The 24,612-nt window shown below is 52.4% G+C and overlaps 1 protein-coding gene across 2 annotated transcripts in view; it reads left to right on the top strand.

Moving 5' to 3' along the window:
• Positions 1-2,177: 2,177 nt before the first annotated feature.
• The window catches only part of IQSEC1 (IQ motif and Sec7 domain ArfGEF 1), a 149,823-nt gene continuing 127,388 nt past the window's right edge, over positions 2,178-24,612 (top strand). Inside the window, exon 1 of one of the 2 annotated variants that reach the window (XM_019632947.1) lies at positions 2,178-2,220. Coding sequence is in view for 1 of the 2 variants with exons in the window: in XM_019632937.1 (XP_019488482.1) it covers positions 23,428-23,495 (68 nt within the window). In the remaining variant the exon portion in view is untranslated. Of the gene's footprint in view, positions 2,221-23,117; positions 23,496-24,612 lie in introns of those variants that run through there. The other variant, XM_019632937.1, reaches the window with a different exon arrangement.

The raw sequence follows: 24,612 nt of genomic DNA, 5'->3' as shown, positions 1-24,612 counted from the left end.
AAGAACTTGGGTCCCTTGTCCAGACTTGAGGCTTCCCGAAGGCCAGAATGCCTCACCACACCCAGCATGGGTCCTGGCATGGGAGGGAGGGAAGGCCTGCCTTGCCAGCCCTGCCCTTTCTCCCTCTAAGACAACTGTCACCCATCCAGAGTGGGCACAGGACAGTGAACAGTGCAGGGAAGGGACCAGAAGGCATCCTGACACCACCCCTCACATCCTCTTTTCTTCTTGATCTTTGGCAAGGCCTTGTTGACACATCAGCAGTTGCTGAGCCCCACGGTGTGCAGGCACCTGGGCATGCACTCTGACTCTAGGAGAGGGGAGCCCATCTGCGGTCTCTTCAGCTGGAGCTGGAGGAGAAGGCACCTGGGGCAGGGCTTGGCTCTGGGGAATCTAATCTGCTGAACATGGGGTCCAGCAACCAGCTGTGCTTTTAGCTAGACAGGAAGTAGCAGAACAGCAGGTCAGTGTAGCAGGTCAGTGCAGGGATGTGGAAGGAGGAGCCTCCATCAAAGCTCTGGTGAGAACAAGTAGAGAAACAGAGACTTAAGCTCAGATGATCCATGGCAGGCACCCGGCGTTGGCTCAGAATAGCAGCACCCACAGTGTCAAGCACAGGCCACACAAAGCAGGTGCCCAGGCCTCTGAGGCACCGGGTAGGGGAGAGCGTGCAGGGCAGCTACCACAGGAAGGGCAGCGTCCCACTGGAGAAGGCAGTAGGGCGTCAGAGGAGAGGGGCAGTCCAAGGACACTGCCTCCGGGGGTGTCCTGTGTCATAGCAGCTGCTCCCAGAGGAGAGAGGATAGGCCGTGCAGGGCAGCCAGGCCCCTGCCTAGTGGGAGGTGTGCCCCAGGCCCAGTGGCTTAGAACACCAGGCATGCTGCCAGGCATAATAGGCAGAGGCTCTTGTTTCTCCACAATCATTCCAGATCCATTATTTGCTCCTTGAACAATATACTGTTACTTATTTCCTTTTTACAAATGAGGAAACAAAGGCACAGGGAGGTGAAGGGACTTGCACTAAATCCGTGGCTCGTTCGGGGTGGGGTGGGATCTGACCCCAGCTGTGGCTGTCTTCAAGCCCAGCACTAGAGCTAGATGCAGTCTCTGGGCAGGGGCATCGGTTTCCCAGGCTTGGCGGTGTGGGCCCTGCCTGTGATCTGCGAGGACTGCAGGCCCTCCAGAGAAGGAGCATGGGGGTCTCAAGCCAGACACACCTGAGTCTCAATCCTGCCAGACTCTGCCATGATGTTCCCCCCTGAGCCTGTTTTCTCACCCATGAGATGTTCCCCTTCTCTGACTGCACTCACCATCTCTGGCCCATGGCTTATAGGTTTATAGCGGGGAACACGATCAAAGGAGACACTGTCTCAGCCATGACTAGTCCCCTCAGTGAGGCCAACAGTAACCAGAATGCACGAGGCCCTCCCTGCCTTCGGGGAGGGGACACTGATGGGAAGACAGGCAGTGAATAAGGAAACAGATAACTGGTTCAGCTCCTTTGGGGCTCTGAAAGAGAGAAAAGGGAGCAGCAGAGTGAGCATGTCACGGGACAGGGTGCTGCTATAGATGGGGAAGGTCCCTGTGAGTTGGAAAGTGAGTGTTAAGTGTGGTGATTAGGGGCAGAACATTCCATATAGAGGGAACAGCAAGTGCAAAGGCCCAGGGCTGGGAATGAAATTGGCTTGTTGCAGGAACAGCGAGTTAGCCAGAGTGGTGGTGGGGGAGAGGGAAGAGTAGGATGAGAAGAGAGTCAGGAGCCGGGGCAGCTCACGCATGGTGAAGGGTAGCCTGTGGCAAGGAGACCTGTGGGCAGAGCTGTGAGCTGGCAGGCCCAGGCCTCAGGTGGGGTCAGTCAGCTATGAATGCAAAGACCTTCTGCTGGGAGACTCCTTGTTTGACCTTGGGCCTCAGCTTCCCCACTGAAAATAGTTCAGTTGGACTTGATGTTGCCAAGAGCCCCTTATGACTGAGCCCTCTGAACTGCATGGGGTAAAGACAGGGCAGCTTCTTGGTGACCCACCTATCAGAGAGAAAGAAAGCACATGGCTTCTTGCATGTGGGACCAAATGCTTTTCCAGGGCTGCCCACCTACCCCAGGACCTGTCCTGGGGCCACCTAGTGTTTGTTGTGTAGGGGGACATCAGTAACCCTGTCTCACTTTTCCCACCTCAGGAGCTCCTTGGAGACCGGAAGCAGCCTCTCCACTGACCACTACAGGTACTGTTGCTCTCTCCTCTCCAGGCCCACTTGGGCCACTGGGCCCACGCTTCCCTTCTGCACCTAGGACAGGTTGCAAGAAGCCCTCAGAGGAAATTAGCCCCACTATTTGGCCCTAAAATTCCCCCAGGGACCAGCGGTACTGCTGACACATCGCCTGAGAACAAGTACAGCTAAGAGCGGTGCCCCCAAGGACCGGGACTCAGCTGATGCTACCCCAGACACCAGGGCTCAGCCAAAGGTCCCCTTGAAGACTAGAGCTAGCTAAAAGTCCTACTAGGACTAGGGCTCAGATGATAGTTCTGAGGTCCCAGGTTGGTGGTCCCCAAAAGATTGGGTGCAGCCCAAAGGTGAAGCCCATGGGTTACCCTGGTTTTCTGATTGTACTTGGTGGAAGCGGCAACTGTGTGAGAGTCTCTGCCCTCATGTGTCTTATATCTGATGCTTCCATAAGATGTCTTCAGAAGAACGCGTTCTCTGTTTTTACAAGAAAGGTTGGAGACTGCGGCATAGAGGATGGATGGAAGCACAGGTCTCTGCTCGCAGTCTGGCGGGTGAATCAGGGAAAGAAAAGTAACAGGCAGCAGGTCCTGGAGTAGGGATGGCACAGCGGCCAGGCCAGGGCAGCAGTGTGGATCAGGGAAGAGGGGACATCTGCACTGCGTTGCAGAAGCGACTGGAAGTTTGCTGGGAATAGTCACTGAGGGCCCTGGGAAGGGGTCATACTTTGAGAGGACCTGTGAAGAACAGACATGACCAGCACATGGAGAGTGAGGACAAGAGAGGCAGAGGGTCGTGCACAGCCGAGCCCCACGGAGGAACATGGCTTCTGTGAGAGGAGTGAGCAAGCCTGAAAGGAGGCTCGCGAGGCTGTGGAGACACCAAGCAGGGCTGGCCTCACATATTGGAGTGCAGTGGACGCTCTATTGGCTTTTAGAGATCAGCGCTGAAGCCCTGAGGCTGCATGAGGCTATGAGAAGACGTGAGGGAGTGGCCCTCTGGGCACTGCTTCCCTGAGCCAGCTCGGGCTGGAGATGGAGAGCTGGGCTGTACACACACATGCTCATATGCATGAGCTCATGCTCATATAAGCCTGTACATGGACACTCCTCAGCCACATGTAATAGTAGTCGCGTATGTTTGATGAGAGCTGGCAGTGTCCCACTTCCTCACAACTACGCAATGAGACAGAACTATTAGCCGTTTTACAGGAGTCCCCTGTTCAGGGTTCTCAGCTGGGGAGCTGTCCTGGGGTTTGAACTCAGATCCTGGCATGAACACTGCCCAATGCTGTAGCACACCCCTCACTGTTTGTGTACACCTCCTCATACCATGACTCCTCCCATAGACATTGCACAATCACACACACACACACACACACACACACACACACACACACACACTCCTTTCCTCATGCCCATCCCTTGCACCATCACTTGCATGGACCCTTGCACCATCACTCTTGCACACAGGCTTACACACACAGGCACCCCTGCCTGGCTGGCCCAGGGTGCCCAGCAGTGGTATGGGTGTCCATGGCAGGACGGGCTGGGCCCAGGGTGAAAGGCTCAGGAAACTCCTGGAAGCCACTGAGCCACCGGCTTCTCTGACAGCCCCCACGTTGCAGACAGCAGTCCACTCTGCCAGCCGGCCAGTGGGTGCCCTGCTTGGGACCAGGCTAGGGAAGGCTCTGAAATGAAGAGAGGGTGCTGGGTCTCTTGTCCCAGGGTGTCTGCATGTTGGTGGGGGCTGTCATGAATCCCCTGTCCTGTCAGGTTTGACCACTCAGTTCACCATCAAAATAAGGCCCAGCTCTTGCCAGGCAGGCAGATGATCATGGTCAGGGAGTGGCCATAGGCACCAGCTCACCTCACCTTGTAGCCTATGACCCAGTGCCCTCTCAGCTCTGAAAGACAGAGCTAGGGGTCGGAGCAGAGACAGCAGGGCACTTGGGCTCTGCCTTTCCCTCTCCTCTACGTAGCTGTTGTTTCCTAAGCTCTGAGACTGCCTGTCACTCAGGATGCATGGAGAACAGTCCTGCTGCCTTTGCAGAGTTACTGTGTCAGGCAGGGGGACAGGCAGCAAACCACAGAGAAACCAGTTTTTAACATAATAGGTCAGATAATGATAAGTGCTATGAAGAAAAGTCAGTCAGGGGATAGAGATTGATGGGAGGGCAGTCAGAGAAGGCCTCTCTGAGGAGGCACCATTTAACCAGTTGGCAGAAGGAAAGGGGAATGAGCCACGTGACTCCCTGGAGGAGGAGCATCCAGGCACTGGGGACGGCCAGTGCAAAGGTCCTGAGGTACAGCATGCTTGGCCAGTTTGAAGACCAGCAAAGAGGCAGGCGCTAGACAGGAACTGGCCCCATCCCTGTGATCTCACCCTCACATGCATCCTGACTTCCGAACCTCATGCAGCCTTGGGACACAGGCAGAGCTGGGCTCCTCATCTCATTTCACAGATGAGAAAAACTGAGATCCAGAAACCAGAGGAATATTGATGCCAGACCCAGGACTAGGGCCCAGAATCCCCACATAACCCCTCCCAGCACCACCTGATCTCTGTGCTACCGGCTTTGCTGCTTGTGAGGGCGTCTAAGAAACCCAGCCCTTGAGCTCTGGTGAGGTGGTACCACGTGACCAGGCCCATCTCTCGGAGGTCCTGGAGGCCCTGTTCACAGCGTGGGAATTCAGAAACAAAGGTCCCAGCCAGTAATTGCCTCCTTTCAAAGACACAGCCAGCTTCCTCTGCCATAGTCGTGACAGAGAAGCTAATGTCCTCATTGGGGGAGAGGAGCGGGTGGCCCTTCAGGGCGGCTGCCCATCCTGTGCTGCCTTGGCAAATAGATTTGTCACAATCTTGGCAGAAGGCTGCTGCTGCCCTCCTTGTCCACCTGCCCTGTGGTTTGCAGCGCAGCTGTCCATGGCTCATCGTGCCTCCTCTATGGGGCATCCTATGTCCAGCTTGGGCCCATCCTGAGGCTGCATCCCCTCACTGGGCATCATGCTCCCTGTTGTACAGCGGTGCTTGGCATGAGCCACCTCTGGAAGCCTTCCCAGTTCCAGCCATCCACTACAGGGTATCTCCAAGGGAAATTTCTCTTAGAGCAGGGTTTCTCACCCTTGGCACTACTGACATTTGGGGCCAGATCATTTTCTATGATGGGGGCTGTCCTGCGCACTGTAGGACGTTTACTATCATCTAAATGTCACAGGATGCCAGAATCAACTCCTTCTCCAGTTGTGACAACCACAGTTTCTCCAGATATTGCCAAATGTCCCTGGCAGGGAGGGGTTGGTGGCAAAATTGCCCATGGCTGAGAAGCAGTGCTCTAGAAACAGATGTTTGCTCATGACAGGCTGAGGAAATGGCCTCCTGAGGCCAGTAACGTGTTCCTTGGCTTTGCCGGAGTTCAGGCTGGGGTCAGGCCCCTGTTTCTGCACCAGCCCTGGGAAGCCTGGCAGCTGTGCTCAGCACCAGCTCTCATCTGAGGCCCCTGTGTCCTGGACATCACTCCTCGCACACGGGGATGTGGTCTTTCCTGAGCCTCTGTTTCCACATCTGCAAGCAGGGGAAGGTCAGGAGGCCTCCTCATAGGGGTGCAGTCATGTTGAGCAAACAAGGGATCTGACGTAGCAGAGGGGCTGAGTGCCCTAGACACTTCTATTCTGCTACCCCAAGTGCTCATGCCTTCAACCGATGGTGACTAGGCACCTGTGGTGGGTCAGGCATTGTGCTGATGATCCAAGAGTGGGCCATGAAAAGGGAGGTGAGCCCTGCCCTGGAGAGGCTGCTGCTGCAGCTGGGGGTGGTGTGGGGGGGCGGGGGGAGGAAGGCAGCGAATATGTCACATGGGGTGGCATGAAGGGAGCTCAGGACGCCAGGGATGCTGTGAGGAGGTGCTGAGGGACAGGCTGAAGCATGATGAGGACCCCTCTGGCAGAGGGACTGCAGGAAGGCCTGGAAGGGCGTGGTGAGTTAGGGGACATGTCGAGGGCCAGGGGTCTGAGTGTTGGGAGCCTCAGAGAGGTTGGATGGTCAGCAGGAGCAGGTCAAGGAGGGCCAGCTGATGGGTCAGGACTTCGTCCTTTATTCTGAGAGCAGGGGAGGACTACATGAAGGCATGGAGCACCAGAGTGATGTTTTAAGGACCCTGCAGCTGATGCATGGAGAATGGCCGGAGGGCCACCAGAGTAGAAGCTGGGGACCGGCCAGGATGGATGGAGAGCCAGGGCCTGGGTCCATGGAGCCACCCATTCTGCCTGTGGTTCCCCTTCCCCTGCCTAACAATGCCCCTGGCTGTCCACGCCCTCCGCCGCCCGGCAGCTCCCCTCCTTCCCTTGCTAGCAATGGGAGTCCCCTCCTAGCAGCCAATGAGCTGCTGCCATCAAAGGTTCCATTTTAGATTTTATCAATGTGTCTCGTCACCCGGGCAACCGTGCAGGGCAGCCCTGTCAGTCTTTATCTGCTGCCTTTCAGAGCCGAGCTGCTCCACCCACACCATGTGGCTGCGTGGTGAGTTTTCACTCCTGCCGCCTGAACCGAGATCCCACCAAACATAATTGGCAGACAAGGCTGCGCTTGTCTGCCGTCTCACCCTCTCCCTGCCTGCGCCCCCTGGGTCTTTCTGGACTCGGCCACTCCAGGCTGGACCAGCGAGTGGGCCACTGCCAGCCAGGTACTGGCGCAACCACCAGGAGTCCCAGCATCCAGCCCCCCAGGATGATGGGCCAGGGGCCCCCACAACTTGGCACAGCCAGGGCTGCCTCTCTTTACCCCAGAGAGCCCCAAGGGAGCCCCAAGAAGCACCAGCCCCCAGAGACAGCAGCAACCTGAGCCTGCTGGGGGAGCTGCATGGAGGAGTTGCTGGGCTTTTGTGTGCGCTGCTCTTTGTACTGGAGGCGTGTGCTACAGGAGCCGGCTGGGCAGGGCTGGACCATGTGAGTGGGGCCTCTGTGGCAGGGACCAGGGCAGGCCAGAAGGCTAGTCCCCCAACTCCCGCCAGCCCCTCTCCAAGTCTCAGTGGAGGCGCCACGGTAGTCCAGTAGCTGGAGACGGAAAGGTGAAAATGCTCAAGTTCAAGGCCTTTTGCCTGGATTACTGGCAGTTCCTGTGCTTGCAGCCACTGCACAGAGTCTATAAAAGGTACGTAGACCCTCGGGAAGACCTCTGCCACTAGGGCAGTAGGGCTGCAGGGGAACTTTCACCCTGAGGCTGCAGATGGCAGGGCCTCCACATCTCAGCACAGGGTCCTACCACTGGCCAAGAACGATGGCAGCCTTTGCTGCAGGTCACTTTACAACCTTGCTTAATTGTACCCTCCTCTCCCTCCAGCCCTGAATCGGTAGGATTTCTGCAGAGAAGTGGTCACCCCAAAGTGCTTTGTGGCCAAGTGCAGTTTCACTACTTCTTGCTACTGGGATCATCCTGGGGAGGATTTGCTTCCAAGTGGGTCTAACCCCACAGAAGGGCAGTCCTGCGGATCCAGAGGTCCCTGGCCTGGCCCTGCCACAGTATACTCCCTCCGACCTCAAGGGCGGCTCCTGTGACTAATAGGTTTGACCGTGTCCCCAAGCAGGGATTTGAGACTTGTTTGGGAAGGCAGAATGGGGATCCTTGGTCTGGAGGTCAGAAGACCAGAGTTCAAGTCTCTTCCCTTGCTGTGTGACTTTGGATGGATCACGTCCCCTCTCTCTGCCCATTTCCCTATCTTTAGGGATTTGGCCTTGATGATGTGTAGTGACGTTTGGGGATGGCTCCCTGAAATGATGTGGGCCCAGACACCACAATCCAAATGTTAAGAAACCTGACAGTGTCTTGCACATGTGTGTTCTCACACCTTGGCCAGGAAACGCCAATGCCCAGGCCATCAGGAAGGGCATCATGGAGGTGTCGCCATGGCCACCTGCAAGGGCATGTAATGAAAGACCTTGGAGGAGGGAATTAGAAAACCAGATATTCTGAGGGAATTAGTTTTTCCTGATTTCACATTCTGTTATTAGCATTTGAGCAGTTCTGGGAAAGTGTGGGAGCTTTTCTTTTCTCTTCCAGTGGGCTTTTTCCGAAAGGGGCTGGCACTGAGGGTTTCACGGCATTCTCAGAAAGGAAGTCCCCGCTCTTGGGTGGCTGCCAGGTTGAGAGGCCATTCTGCATCTCTGATTACCACCAGCCACATTAAAACACTGTGCAGGTGACTATCTTCTCACTGCTACCCCAGAGTTCTTATAAACCCGGGGAACCTGGAATATTCTGGCTGTTATTAAGTGTCTGCTGAGGATGGGCCATTTTACCTGCCTGTTAATCCCCACCACAAAAGAGGCATTAAGCCCCCACCTTTAACAGGAGAATAGAGTGATACCGAAGGGTAGGCAGCCAAGTAAGTGTGGTCACAGGATTTGGACCCAGGTCTGTCGTGGTCCAAGATGGAATCTCTTAAGCGCTCCACAGCTTCAGGTTACACAGCGTGCCAGGGGTCCTTGGGCAGGAGGGATGAGTGAGGCACAGCCCCGCCCACAGGGCTCAGCTGGACAAGGTAGGAGTCAGGGTGAGAGCCCTGACAGAGGAGTGGGACTAGATGTGGGGGCTTCATAAAGGAGGTGACAACTAAGCAGGCGGTGAAGCATGTGGAGGAGTTGGCTGGGCTGGGAAGGGGAAGATGTGTGGTTCCAGGCAGAGGGAAAAGCACATGGAAAAAACCCAGAGGCTTGCAAAAAGGGCAGGTGCCTTCAGGTGGTGGTGAGAAGCCATGGAGTTAGGAGGGACGTTGGAGGCTGCAGTCCAGGACCAGTGACTGGACTTTGTGCTGCACAGCGTGGAGCCCACGAAAGGTCTTCTGGAAGGTGTGGCAAGTTGACAGTCACCTCTGGGAATGCATGGTTCCATGTAAGTGTCTTGACTCAGCCTCTAGGGCAAATCAATGAGACTTTCTTGGCCCTCGCCTAATGTGGGAGGTTCTTATTCAGAGTAGGTCATATTTTCTCAAGTTGCTCACAGCCTACAAGGGAGAAAAGAACCACTAATAAGCTGTGAAAGCTAAGGATGGGGGATAAATAGAGGTGGCACAGAGATACCAGCAACATGAGGGAAGCCATCTATGAGGAATCATAGATGTCATCTGATCTGGGCCTAGATGTGGGATGGGATTTTTTCCAGACACGGAAGGGCACTATAGGCAGAGAGCATGGCATGAACAAATGTTTGGAGGTGGGATGGAGCCTGGCATGGTTTAGAAATGGTCAAAGATGAGGCTATTTCTAAATGGGTACACATCAGGGGTGAGACTGGAAAGGAAAATGGGGTGGGTGAGGATAATGCTGAGACTCACGGAACACCTGCTACATGTGAGGCACCGTTGAAGTCCTGACTGCACCAACCCCAAGAACTGGGGAGTATGATTATCCCATTTCTCAGGTGAAGAAACTGAGGCACAAGGGGGAGAAGTGGTTTGCCCAGAATCACATGAGCTGTCAGTGGGACCACTGGGATTGCACCAGGTGGTCCAGCTGCTGAGGCCCCACGCTGCCAGCTGAGGAGCTCTGACTGTGCATCCCTGCAAGCGTGATGTTCTCATCTAGCATTCACAAATCATGTGACATGTTAGTAAGGTGGGTGAGAACTCTGGCCTTAGGGTCAGACCGTGTCCTGGCAGAGTCTTAGAAAGTCGCTCCCTCCAAGCATCTGCGGGTGCCTTTGTACTAGCCCATCTCCTATGGCCCCTGTGGGGATTGACAGGGTCAATTCCAAGAAAGCACTTAATGTACCACACTTAGCAGAGGCTTAAGAATTGGTGGCTGTCCTTGCACAAGCAGATCTAAGCCCAAGAAGGCTTTGTGGATGAGGCCACTTGGCTTTTTTCCTGATGCCATATTCTGCTGTTTAAAACAACCACCCAAAACTTCAGTTTGAAAGGGGTACTTTTCAGACAATGCATAATTAATCACTTCTAAACACAGGGTGTGCAGGCTTCTTTGAAGCTGTTAATTATTCTTCATTAGTGATCTTAAATTAATGTAAAATAACCCTGGAGCTCTGCCAGGTGCTGGGGCTGGGGGCAGAGCAGAGCTGTTTCTACTAACTACAATAGAAAACCAAAGAAACGTTCACAGGTCTCTGCATTCCACTTGGGTGGGGTGGACCCTGTAGACCCTTTACTTTTGACCCAGAGTCCATTGTGGGAGGGCGCAGAACCCTCTCCCAGTCTCCAGAGCCCAACAGACTTCAGGGTACTCTTGTTAATGGAATGGTTCTGCTGGAAATATCAAGGCCAGGTGTATCTAAACGCAGTGTGAGGAACTCAGTTTGAGAAGAGCTCCTCAAACTATAGCCTCAGTAGATGACCTCGGGCTGGCAGCTCCAGGCACACAGCCCGGGAAGCGGGCCAGGCAGAAGTGCCAGCTGTGGTCAGAAGCGGCATGGGCGCCCCAGGCTGCAGCTCTCAGCTGGGAAGCTCAGTCTGGGGAGGAATGGCTCAGCAGTGAACACCCCAGAGGTTTTGTGACTTGAGGGGACAGTACAGGCTCTGAGGGCAGTCAGGTGGACTGGGAATTCAATCTAGTGAGTCCCTTTGATAGTAATTATTACTGTTATTACTCACTTTTGTTAAGTGTTTGTATGTGCTGAATGCCTTACACGTGGTGTCTCTATTGGTCGTCACAATAGCCTTATGACATAGATACTATATTTTCCCCGTATTTCAGACAAGGAAACAGAGGTCCAGGGAGGGTAAGTGACCTGCCTAAGTCACAGAGATGGAATGTGGTCCGTCCAATCCAAGTGATCAGATCTCCTAAGCTGCCTGGCCTCGCTTGTTAGTCACACTCTTTAAACTTTCTGGCTCTGTGTAAGTGCTCCAATGGCTGTGGCCATATAACTAGTTACCCCAAAACTTAGTGGCTTAAGACAATGACCGAATTTGTTTTTCTCATGGATCTACAATTTGAGTGGGCCTGTTCTATTCAATATCAGTTGGCACTTCCTGAAGACTGGGGCTGGGTTCCTCAGAAGCCTTACCCGCCCACCTTGCAGTTCTGCTGGCTGTCAGCCGAAACACCTACATGGGACTTCCCCATGTGGCCTGGGCTTTCTCACAATATGGTGGCTAAATTGCCAGAGCAAGCACTGAGACAGAGAGAGACACACAGACAAGCAGAAGGTATGTCACCTTTCAGGACCAGGCCTCAGGAGTCACACAGTATCACTTCTGTTGTGTTCTATTCACTGAAGCATCACAGTCCTTCCCAGGCCCAAGGTGAGATGACTTGCACTCCAGCTCCTGTCAGGAGTGGCAAGGTCTGGTAGAGCCTACGGGCAGGAGATGCATGGTGGCCTTCTCCAGAAATAGTCTGCTATGGTGACCATCCACTCTGACCTTCATGTTCTGAGCTGAAATGGGCTTAGGGAAAGGACCTAATGGGCATGAGGGTGCCTAGGATGCAGTTGACACTGGATAAATGGTGGTTTTCTTTTTATTAATGAAATAAGTTCAAAGAAAGTGCGGCTATTGTTCAAGAGAGGGAGCAATCTTTTCAACAGGGAGAGCTAGAAAGAGTTCTTGTAGACCTGAGACGAGTCTTGAGGGATGAGGAGGGTTTTCCCATCAGCATAGGGAAGGCAGTGCTCTCGGCAGAAAAGGCATGAAAAGGGTGTGAGGATATGAGGATGGGAGCATGTAAGCATTGGATCTATAAGCAATAGAGTCTTTGGTGGTGAGCAACAAGTGACATGTGGCCAGGCAGAGCAAAGGGAGCTCGCCACAGTGCTCTTGGAGCTCAGAGTGCCAGCAAGGAGCTGGAGAAGTGCCCCAGGCCCAGGCTTCCAGCTGAGAGGAACACTGAGGTGGTCCATGCAGCCATGTGCCTCCACTCAGGATGCAGCATCTCGGGGGACAGTCTGATTGGTCAAGCTTGGGTCATATCCTGCCCCCTAACTGTGCTGGGAGGTCAGGGAGAGCATCTGTAGGAAGGAGCCCCAGGAACTCTTTGCTTCCACCTGAGACACAGGCCCCTGCATTCCACCCTCCCCCCAGAACTGCGCTCTGGAAAACCACTCCACCCCAACACTGTACTCTGGGAAACCACTCCCCCCAGCACTGCATTCTGGAAAACCACTCCCCCCAGCACTGCACTCTGGGAAACCACACACACCCCCCCCAACACTGCACTCTGGGACTGCCCCGCTCCATCCCCCCTCCAAGCACTGCACTCTGGGGAAAGCCATTCTCCCAGCAACACAGGAGGGTGATCTGGAAAGGAGTCTGTGTGCAGGGCAGTGCAGAATGCCTTGTGTTGCCTGCAAGCATGTCCTCTTCGTTCAGGCACTTCTGCTGGACCAGAGTGAGGCATGGGTGAGGTACATACCAGAAGGCTCAATGTGACCCAATTGTCAGAGGTCTTGAGAATTGTCTTCAGCACAATTATCAGTCAAGGTTTAAGAATCAGGCAGCCAGCGCCCAACACAGCCCAAGTTTAGAGAGAGGAATTAATGTCCCCAGTGGGACAGGCTGCACATCCATGTCAGGTGCATCTAAAGAGGGTTTGAAGCAGGCTCTACAGGCGTGGGTGGGCTCCAGTCTTCTCCCCTGGCAGCCTCTGTGTCTTAGCAAAACCCCTCTGGTGGCCAGAGGGAATGGATGTTAAAATCATGGAGATTTTATTCAGAGGAATATTCTTGCTGGGACAAGACCTTATTGAGCTTTCCCCAACAAACACTTTCTGCCTTCTGTAATGCCAGACTTTGCACGTGAGATTTGTCCATACTGAGTGACCACCTGTGCCTCAGCCCTGTCACAGCAGTGATTGAATGAGTCTGCCTGCCTGGGGAGGGGCATGCCAACCTGGGGGGCTCCAAATGCCCAGTCAGCTCAGAGGAGGAAAGAGCTGGCCCAAATGCTTACGAGCTGGGCCCCTTCTCCTGTTAAGGGGCGAACTGTCCCTCAGAATTCACATTTTGACGCCTTAACCCCCAGTACCTCAGAATGTGACTGTATTTGGAGACAGGACCCTTAAAGAGGTGATTAAGGTGAAATGAGGCCCTTAGGGTGGCCCTATCTCATATGACTGATGTCCTTATAAGAAGAGACAATGAGGACACAGACTCACACAGGGAGGTCCCTCTCTGAATGGTAACTTTATGTGTTACCTTGACTGCCCAGGGGTGCCCAGGTATTTGGCTAAACACTATTCTGGGTGTGTCTGTGAGGTGTCTGGGTGAGATTAACTTTTAAATGGGTACACTGAACAAAGCAAACTGCCCTCCCCAGTGTGGGTGGGCCCCAACCAATCAATGGAAGGCCTGAAGAGAACAATTTATGTGAGAGGGAACACCACCTGCCTGACTGCCCTCGGGCTGTGACATTAGTTTTTTCCTGCATATGAACTCAAATTGAAACATCAGCTCTTCCTGGTCTGAAGCCTCCAGGCATCTGGACTGGAACTGAATCAGTTCTCTGGAAGTTCTGGAGTTCCTGATCTCTAGCTTGCTAACCACAGATCTGATACTCATCAGCCCCCATAATCATGTGAGCCAATTCCTTATAATAAATAAGTGAATATATATGAAGTTCTGACAGTTAAGTTCACGAACTTGTTGCAATGATGTTGCTAACCTTTTTTGATATCAGAGGGATTATTCATTATGAATTTGTACCAACGGGACAAACAGTTAACCAAGTTTACTATTTGGAAGTGCTGAAAAGGCTGTGTGAAAAAGTTAGATGACCTGAACTTTCGCCAACAATTCATGGCTCTTACATCACGACAATGCGCCAGCTCACACAACACTGTCTGTGAGGGAGTTTTTAGCCAGTAAACAAATAACTGTATTGGAACACGCTCCCTACTTACGTACTCTGGCCCCCAATGACTTCATTCTTTACCCAAAGATAAAGGAAATATTGGAAGGAAGACATTTGATGACATTCAGGACATCAAGGGAAATACGACAACAGCTTTGATGGCCATTCTAGAAAAAGAGTTCCAAAATTGCTTTGAAGGGTGACTAGATGTTGGTGTCGATGTGTAGCTTCCCAAGGGGAGTACTTCAAAGGTGACCATAGTAATATTCAGCAGTGACATAGGTAGCACTTTTTTTAGGATGAGTTTGCGAACTTAATTGTCAGTGTGTGCATACATGTATGTGTGCATGTGTATGCATATACACATTCTATTCTCTTTTTCTTGAGAACCCTGGCTAATATACCATATGTGAGGACACAGTGACAAGACAGCTGTCTACACGCCAAGGAGAGAGGCCTCAGAAGAAGCCAACCCTGCAAACCTGGATCTCAGCCTTCCAGCCTCCAGAAAAAAATTTGTTTCTGTTGTTTAAGCCCCCCAGCCTGTGGTATCTTGTTATGGCAGCCCAAGAAAACTACCGCAGAACCTCTCTTTCTTCATCTGTACAGTGGTCCAAAGACCCATTCTCAGGCTCATCGTGAGGCTGTTGAGCACAAGAGATGTGCACACACTATGTGCACTCAGCAGAACCTGTGTGTTTGGTGCGGTGGTCAGGATGGGTTGGGGGAGGTGAGTGAGGCATACACCTGTGGTGTGGACTTTAAGTGGGGGCCAAAAAACTCAGCAATCAAGTAAACAAAATGTCAAAACTGCACATAAAGACAGGCTGTTGTTTGATTTACAACCCTGTGTTATTGTGCAAGGGGAACATTTCTAAAGAGGCTGCAGTTTCCTTGCCCTGCAACCCTATGTGCCTTGGGTTGGATTTATGAGGATTGAAAATGATGTGCAAACAGTTTGGGCAATGTAGAGCCATTCCTGTAATCTTTTAAAAATTATTTTAAAGCTTTATTAACTCTCTTCACTTGGTTCAAAATACTGGAGACTACTTTGGCAGGCGTACGTAGGGTGCACGTTTTCCCTCTTGCATCAGGCTCCAGTAAAGGTCTGCATGGGGCTGGTGCTGGCCTGGGCTGGGCGTCCACATGCTGCATTGGCCACTTCCAAAGGGTCAAGCTAGCTGTCTTCCTTGAAGGCCATTCTGAGACCGCATTTGTGCATCTGGATGTTTGTAAAGGAGGCATAAGAATCAGGGATTGTGTCTCCATAGAGGACAACGTTTAGGTCAGTTGGTAACTCTCAATAAGATCTGAGGATTAGATAGTAGTTTTGAACCAATGTTAACATATGGACTTTGAAAATTGTGCTGTGATTATGGCAGAGAATGTCCTTGTTTTTAGGGAAAATACTCTGAAGTAGCAGGGGCTTGAGGTAAGCTACTTCAAACAATTTAAAAAAGTGTGTGTGGGGGGGGAGAGAGAGAGAGAGGGAGAATGATAAAGCAAATGCGATACAGTGCTAACGTGGGAAATCTGGATGAAGGATATATAAGAATTCTTTGTCTTCTTGCACCTTTCCTGTAAGTCTGAAATTACTTCAAGATACTAAGTTTAAAAGAGTCAGGAATTGCTGAGGCCTGGTTACATGTGCTCAGACTCTCACTTCTCCTGGAGCCCTCCTCCACTAGATTGCCTCTCTGCCACTTCTCCGTCCTTCAGGTCTAATCTCAAATGTCATGTCCTCAGAGAGGGCCCCCCCCCATCACCTTGTCTGTCATAACACCCCCTTTCCCTAGTTGTTATCTTTCATGTACCCCAGTTTTGTTTTCTTTTATCACCCTCAACAATGCTGAAATTATCCCATTCGTTTGCTTAGCGTTTGCCTCCTCCAGCCCCAGCCTCCTAATGCCGGCTCCATGGGACTTTGTCTCTTCGCCCCTGCCCTCCCATCCCCCATGCCTGGCACACAGTGGATGCTCAATAAATATCTCTGAACAAGGGAAAGTTTCAATGGTCAGAAAACCTGGAGTCTGTCCTTCCTGGTGTTCCCCCCCCCCACAGACATGCCATGTGACTTTGGGCAGTGCTTGCCCCACTCTGGGCCTCAGGTTCTTCCCCTGTATCCCAGCTCTGAAGCTTTTGGATCATGTGATGCAGGAAGCCCTCCGCCCACTGCAGGAGGAAAAGCAGAACGTGAGAATGTGTTTCCTGGACTTTACCTGTACTCCAGTGTTTCCAACAGGTGGGCCCATGATGAGAGGAAGTTTACTTCTCCCAGAGCTTTTTTGAAACAAAGACAGGACAGGTTTTAAGCCCAGCACCTTTGGCAGGAAACAGTATCTGCCTGAAATTGAATAACATTGTCTTGTTTTCATGGTAACCTTCTACTTAGAGCAAGTGATACTAGTTTTCCATTTAGGAGAGTGATATAAAGTTTCCTTTTAAAACAAATGTATTCAGGGGTGAAATCCAGTTAATTTGGTTTTTGCCCGTTGCTTTTTAACTTTTTATTGTAAATTTGAAACAGTTGGAAGTGGAGAGAATGGCTTCTCAGGGTTCCACCGTGAATCATGCACCTGCACTAGAGGTCAGTGCTTCACCTGGGCAATTTCATCTTTTCTCCACGTACTCCACAGTATTTTGCATGTTCAGCTTTCCCAAGTGGTCTCCAAAAATGTCTTTTTACAGTCGATTTGTTCAAACCAGGATCCCAGTGAGATCCACATACTGCATGTGTCTCTTAAGTCTCCTTTTATCCAGAATTGCTTCTTACTTTTTTGTCCTTGCAGTGTATTTGTTGAAGAAAACTGGGCCATTTGCCTTTAAGCATGTCCCACACTCAGTTTTTGGCTGATCACATCCCTCGGTGGTATCATTTAACCTGTTCCTCTGTCTCCCATAATTCCTATTAATTGGGAGTTAGATCAGGAAGCTTGGGTCCAATTTTTTAAGCCAAGTGATTTTAATGGAAAATATTAAATAGTATTAAACATTAGAATGTCCACGGAGAGAGTCTGCACCAGAAAGGTGGGGTGAGGATGAACTTGGAACTGCCTTGTGCATGGAGAAAGCTAGGCAGGATACAGAGTTGGACAGTCGGGGTGTTGGGACCAGGCTCTGAGGCAGCTGCTGCAAAAGAAAGGAAGCAAGGAAGCAGTGAGGCCGGTGAGAAGCTGAGGTCCAGACCCAGGGTGCTTCATCCTTACCAATCATCTTTGAAGGAAGTTTGTACACAACCAACAGAAGGGTTCCTGTTTGGGGTAACTCAATCTGTATGCCGGGACTCAGGGAGCTAAGAGCCAGGGTCCAAAGAATTTAGGTCTTTCAGCACAGGATAGGGGTCAAATGAAATAGATTTTCTCCTTTGCCCAAGAAGGAGCTAGGGAATGGGCACAGCTTGCAGCAAAAGGGATTTAGATTAGACACTGAGAAGGACTTCCATGCCAGACTAGGAAAATTATGTTGCATAGTGGTTACAGTGTGTTTTGGAGCAGAACTGGTTGGGTTCGTATTGTAGCTCTGCCATTTCCTATTTGTGTAGCTCTGGGCATGTTTGTAAATCCTGTTTAGTGTGTTTCTCACTCTACAGATGAGATAATAATCGTACCTACCTCATAGGATGAGCCTAAGGACTCAGTGAGTTAATCACATGTAGGGCCCTGGCTGTAGTGAGCACTCAATAACCATTAGGTATTATTACTATTGGATGATAGTGAAATGTCTCTCCCTGGAAGTTTTAAAGATTGTCACACCCAGAAAAATTTAGAAGCTGGAGGCTAAGAAGAGCAGTGCTTTATTTTCATCATCCTCCACATGACTTCACACAGCATCAGTTCTTCATTGTGTTGGGTCTTCACAAAGCCCCCCTGGAGGCAGTCACACCTCTGAGACTCGATTTCTTCATCTCCAGCATTGGGGAATTGGGCTGGGGCTTCCACTGTGTCCACTGTCTGATTTCTCTATGTGGCATATCTGGGCATTATCCCTAAAGGTCCCTGATACTGTCTGACCTCTCCAGGGCCAAAAGGGAACTGTCATTTTGACTGACAGCTGATGTCAGACCCTGCCCTCTGGGGTTCCATCTGTCCCACAGCCAGGCCACCTGAAGCGGTGTCCAGTCCTAGGGTCTGGCTCTGCCCTGACCCGAGTTGGCAGGCTCCTGGAGAGACATCTCTGGAACAGTCTCCCCCGGACACTCAGGAGCTGCCCAGGATCCTGTTTTTCCCTCCAGTGGCAAAACTTGATAAGATTGTGCAATTGTCTTTGTACTTCCTGCCCATCCGGTCTCAGGGGCAAACAGAGGTTGAACAGTGAGCAGGCCCTGACCCCATATCCCACCCTGGGCAGGTCAAGTCCCTTCTCGGGGGGCCTTAGTTTCCTCATTTGCAAAATAAAAGGCAGAGGGATCAAGTGAGAGACTTGGTCATCCATTCATCAGAAATTCATTCTTTAACTCCTCTGGGCCAAATCATTTGCTGGGGGCATGAGAAATTGATGAACAAACCCTATATCCACTCTCAAATCACTCCCAGGCTGGTTTTTTCAGCCCAACAGTGGCTGTGTGTAGCCACATGTGTCTCTGGAGCTGGACCAATCATAGGCAGCTTCCTGGAGAAAGTGACAGTTCAGTGAATCTTACAGGGTGAGAAGGAAGAGAGCATGAGAGCTGGCCTGTGGGCCAGACACCCACAGATGTGCTTTATTTGGCTTGCATGGGATTAGCCCACATGACATTTTAAATTTGAATTTATTGCAAACATCTAAAATCAAGAGCTTTTATGCAAAAATCTGGGTTTCTGACTTCTGAAAAACCAGACAGCATGCTCCTACAGAGCAACGGTTGTTCCTTTGGACCAGGTGTAGCTCCTACCACTCTGTCCCACCTGATCATCCCCCCACACATGCCCCCCACTAGCTGGCCCCATGTCCCCATCACATCAATAGAACCTTCATTCTCTCAGTTGCTCAGGCCAGAAACCCAGGCACCATCTTCACCTCTTTTACTCTGCCCTCCTCATCTTATCCATCAGCAGCTGCTACCAGCTCTGCTTCGAGAATATATCTGGAATCCCATCACTTGTCCTCATCGCTGGGCCTCCCGCCTGAGGCTGAGTGAGCATCAGCTGCCCTGGTCCTTGCTTCTACCCTTGTTACTACATTCTCTGCATAGTGAGTGAAGTGAAGGTCGGCGTGGCCAACCCGGTGCTTGGATGCTGACGCTTGTGCTCCCCGAGATGGGCTTCCCAGACACCCGGCCTGAGTCAGTGGTCAGCCCTGCATGCCCCCTGAGCTTCCTAGTGGCCTGAGACAAGTATTAGTGGCTTCTTAGTCCTGAGGCAGAACTCAGGAAGGCCAGTCACCAAGGAGGCTAGGAGCTCACCAGTGGTCCCATATGACCCAATGCTCTTTCTTAGCCATGGGCCTCCAATTTCCCATCTGGAAAATAGGGGCATCCTGGCATCCCCTTTTCACAAGGCAAATGCTACTTAAGGACCAGGAAAGTTACAGGTTTTGATGTTCGGCCAACTTGGTCGGTGTGTGTCTCAAGTGCCCACCTTGTACCTGGCCCTGTTCTGGGCTCCAGTGGAGGTATGCAAATATAAATGATAGTGACTCATTTTGTTCTCAGCCTGATGCAGGAGAAAGAGCTCTGGCTTTGGAGTCAGAGCTGAGTTTAGAGATCACCCTGAGCAAGTTATCTGGACCTCAGTTTGTTAATTTGCCAAAAAGGGAGATAAGAAGGATGGCCACTCCCTAGAGTTACTGTGGAGGCTCATTCGAGTGTGCGCCAAACTGCATGGAAACTCTCCCCACCTTCCACAGGCTCTCAGAGCAGTGCCAGGGAGAGACCCAGACACAGGTAATGCAATTCAGGGCGGGGAAATGGAGTGGATGCGGGGCAGGAGAGGAGGGAGCCAGGCGAAGCTTATCACCAGAAAACTCTTTGGCTTTGTTTTCTTCATGGCACAGATCACAGCTGGAAGTCATCTTTACTGATTTGCTTACTTGGTACTGGCTGTTCCTTCCATCAGAATATTCTTCCTAGGCTTCACCACCTTCCTCACTAAGTCCTCAAGTGGTACCTGGCACAGAGTAAAGTAGCCAATACACGTTGAATGGATGAAGTAGCAAGCAAGTGAATGAATAATTGGTTTTCTAGATGTGCGGCAACTAGAAGGGTAGTGTATTGGGTCATGGCAGGATGCAAGTTCCCTAAATGAGTTTGTATGCATTGCTGGTTGCATGCAGGGGTTGGGGTTGGGGTTGGGAGAGCTTGCGGGGGACGGGGTAGCGTCTGTGCTGGCAATAGTGGGGAGGCCTTACCAGCCCTGGCCTGAAGGTGAGGGAAGGTACAGGTACATGAACCCAGCAGGAGAGAGCTGTGTGCAAAGGGCTGCCTGCTGGGCACTGTGGCTGCAGAGGGCCACAGGAGAGAAGGAGGACCTGGGCAGCTAGGACGCTGACTGACCACTGTCTCCTCTGCCTCCTGCTCTCCTACCTGTGCTTCCCACTGGCCACACCCAGCAGGAGACAGAGGGCACAGAGCAGAGTGGAGAGCTGCAGGGAACATGGATTGTAACTGGTACAGGTGTGCAGAATTCCTGGTCTCAGGTGGGTAGGCCAGGAGGCCCAGAAGGGCTAGGGGTGTGGCTAGAGCAGGCTGCTTACAGGTGTCAAGAAGTTCAATGCAGATGGCAGATGGCAAGGGGCCTTGTTTGCCCAGCCGAGGCTTGGCCTTTCTTCTGTGGGTGAAGTTCAGCCATGAGGATGGTGGTGGGTGTTAAAATGACCCTATGGTGGACAGTGGGAGATGGGCTGAAGGCAGGGAGACCACGGGAGAGGGCACACAGAGATCCAGTGAGCAGGTAGGGAGCTGATGCTGGCCTAAAAAGCCCCATCACCTCCAGCCCACATTCCAGGTGGGAATGGAGTGGAGTGCACCCATGTTGTGGATGAGACAGGAAGACATGGAGCAGCCGCTTGCCCCTAAGTCAGAGGCAGAATCCCAGAGCCTGGGGCTGTAAGCCCCAGGAGACAGGGAAATCAGTGCCTGGTGGGCAACAGGAGGGCTTGGGGTAGAGAAGCCTCAAATTTGCCAGGGATGTGATGGAAACCTGGAGGGCTAGGTGAGAGGCAAAGGGCTGGCAGGGAAAGGCATCTTTAAGAAGATGCCTCAAGCAGAGAAAGAAATTCTACAACCCCCTGCTAGAGCTCTTGACCCTGTGTGGACAGGGGCCAACCCAGATAGAGGGGAGTGAGTGAGGGGATGGACAGGCCGGTGGATAGATGAATGGGAGGGAGCCGGGCAGGGGGAAGGGAGGAAGGGAGAGTTGGGGAGGGAGGGAGAAGTGGATGTATTTGTGAATGGATGAGTAAGTCTGTGGATGGTTGGTTGTAGAGGTGGGTGGGTGGGTGGTGAATATAAAAGTGAGGGGATATAGATGTGTAAACAGAGGCTGCCTCCACCCACAAGAGATGCTGGGAAAACTTCTACTAGTGTGTGACAGACCAGGTAAACTCGAATGAAGGTCCTATTCTGTGTGGCACAAGGAAGTGAGGCCAGTGTGAAAAGTGACAGGCTGTGTCCAAGGAAGCGTTTCCTTAGGTCAGTGGAGATCCTGAAATGGGCAACCTGGGTAGGTAGTGAGCTTCCCATCCCTGGAGGTATTCAAGCTGAGGCTGATCAGCCACTTCTCCAGGGTTCTATAGAAGAGTGCCTGTGGCAGGTAGGGACCCACTGTGGTGGCTTTTGATGGTGAGGAGAGAGAATTTGGATTGCTGAGGCCCCCAGGGAGGCCACAGCCTTTGCAGAAAACCATCTTGCTTTCAGATAAAAAGTTATTTCCTGGCTTGGGGGATAGATGTGTGCATAGCTGCTGCTCCTTGCTATGGAAATCAGGCTGGAATCTGAAATGGAACTCCCATCTTTTTTGGACCAAGGCAGGGGGCCCGGGGACAGACAAGGCTTTGACCTGGAGATACAGACTCAGACTGTCTGTGGGCCGGTGATGCCCGTCTCTCAGTCTTGGTTTCTCATGGGTGAAATGGGGGCATGATGGCATTGGCAGCTGTCCCTGATGCCCAGGGCCCTGCAGGGTGCCAGGATCTGGGCCCACCTGCCCTCTGGGGGACTTCCAGGGGCTGTGGGTGGGGACAAGTGGGTTCTGTGAGCAATGACCTTGAGCCATGAGTCACTGTCCCTGGGGGCTCTGCCTGGGAAGCCCCAGTTGCCTGCCCTGGGCTGGGCTTGGGAGCAGCTTGTGGGGGGTGAAGGTGGGGGCTCCACTTGGGGCCCAGTCAGGAAACACCCAGGCCCAGCTCAGGCACAGACCCCAGGGCTACACAAAGGGCCTCTGCCCTCTGGCCCACCTCTACCCCCATCTCTACCCAGAAGAGCTGGCTTACACTTGACATACCAGGCTGCCATGGTTCAAATCCCAGCTCCATCACTTCCTAGGCTGGTGATTTTTCCCTACCTGTGCCTCAGTTTCCTCACATGTAAATGGGCTGATAATAAAATCCACTTCATAAAGCTGTTGGGAGAATTATATGAGTTGGTTCTGGAGTCCTGGGCTGTGTGAGCCTGAGGTAGTGAGAGGGAGATTAAGGCCATAGAGGCATCAGCCTCATTCAGCACCTCACACAGCAAGGGGACAGCCTGGATGGGCTGGAATATCTTCTTTCTCACCATATGGAGACCCTCATGGGCTGGCCACTCTACCAGGAAGCAGCCCTAATTTGGTCTTTATTTTGTTTTCCGTCCACCCCAAGCTTCCTCCAGGAGCCAAGCAGGAGGACAGCCCCTTTCTCTGTCCTGGCCAATGCTTTGGGTGGGCCGGGCTGTGGGCAGGCAGGCGGGTGTAGGGTTTAGGCCTCTGGGGAAATGGGAGAGGATGTGGGCCCGCCCTCGACTCCCCGCCCACCTCCCTCACAGGCTCAGCCTCTCCTCCCAGGCCAGCCTCTGGACACAGGACCAACCCTTGGGCTGCTCCGGGCAGCCCAGCTGTGTGTGTTCCCTCAAGGCAGACACCCCTCATTTGTCCCGCCCCTGGTGACTCACTGCTGCCCTGGCCCCCAGCCACCACTGTCTCCTGGCTTCAGGCAAGCACAAGGGTGTGCAGAAGCCATAGGGTCTGATGTGCAAGGGCTGCTCGTGCAGGAGGGTCTGGAGCAGCCAAACAGAGCCAGTGCACAGAGGCTGGCCCAGAGACAGTGAGGCTGGTGACTGGGACCTGTGGGAGCTAGTGACTCCCCTTCTCCCCTGGATTTTGGGCCTTTTCTTTCTTCTCCCCACCATGAAGAAGGAAGTGACCTGAAAGCCAGCGAAGAGAGACAGCCCCTGGTTGGGAGACCAGGTTTGGAGGACAGTGGCTGTGGGCTCCTTGGCCACTCACTCCCCCACCTAGCCAGGCATGAAGGGTGGTGGCAGCGCCGTGTGGAGCCTTATGTGGAAGTACTGCATCTCCGTGAGGACCCTCAGGTACCAGGGGACGCATGTGTGGACATAGCTCTGCTTGGCCATTGCCTGGTGGGTGCGGCAGTCATGCACCAGGCTGGCCAGTTTGCATCGGCTCCGGCTCCGGGAGGTCCAAGGCAGACCCAGCCTAGGGATAGCAGGGAGGGGGGGAAAGGGAGGCCAGGCCAGGACTTCTTCAGAAAAACTCATTCTCTAGTGGGGAGGGAGGGAGGAGAATGGAAGGCTGGTCAGAGAGTGTGCAGGCACTTGGCTGGGACCCAGAGTGCCCACTGGAGGGGGCCAGGGGCAAGTACAGTGTGGTTGGCAAACTCCCTAGTGTATGTGGGAACTGGTGTTTGTTACATAACACATAGACTCTGTGCACAGCTGTGCGACTTTGGCCCTGTCTGCTGCCTCTGAGCCTGTTACCCATCAGAGCAATGGGGCTCCACTCGTTCCTTCAGAGCACAGTGTAGGACTGTTTTATAGGACCATCAATGGCAGTCTTCGAAAGTTTGAGTTCAGCCCAGACTCAGGCACCTGGCTGCTCAAGTTTAAAACTGGCTTTGGCGTTATCAGCAGTGCGAAGTGGCCTTACCTATCTGGCCAGTTTTCCACCTACAGATCCTTATAGGATTAGTGAGGATTAAATGATGTAATATACAAAGAACAGGGCCTGCCACATCTCAAGAGTCGGGTGAGCGTTAGCTATGGCTACCGCTGCTATTGTTAGTGTACTTCCCCTAAGTTGGACGGATGGGGAGATGTAACTGGAGCGGGAAGCAGAGCTCCTTACCCCTTGGGAAAGGGACGCCCGCCCTGAGGTTAGCTCCAGACTCTGCGGCTGCTGAAAGGACTCAGACCAGGGAGCAGGAAGCCAGATCCTGTGTGATCTCAGGCAAAGCTAGGGTCTCAACCTCTTCATCTGTAGAGGGGTATTGGGTGGGGCCAGGATCTATACCTGGGAGGGGCTTAGACAGCTAGCTGCCTATTTGGATGACATCTATCTGGATACACCTAAGGGCATATTTTTTACTTAAAGGGGAGTTTTACGAATGGTAAAGGACTAGAAGATTCTCCTTTCTTCTTCATTACCTACTATATAAAGTATATAAGCCTGCCTTCCTTCTTTCATTCTTTT

This window comes from Hipposideros armiger, unplaced genomic scaffold (genome assembly GCF_001890085.2).
Source record: "Hipposideros armiger isolate ML-2016 unplaced genomic scaffold, ASM189008v1 scaffold_1200, whole genome shotgun sequence".
NCBI lineage: Eukaryota > Metazoa > Chordata > Mammalia > Chiroptera > Hipposideridae > Hipposideros > Hipposideros armiger.
Note: the sequence above shows the minus strand (reverse complement) of the source record. Positions and strands in the feature narration are given on the sequence as shown.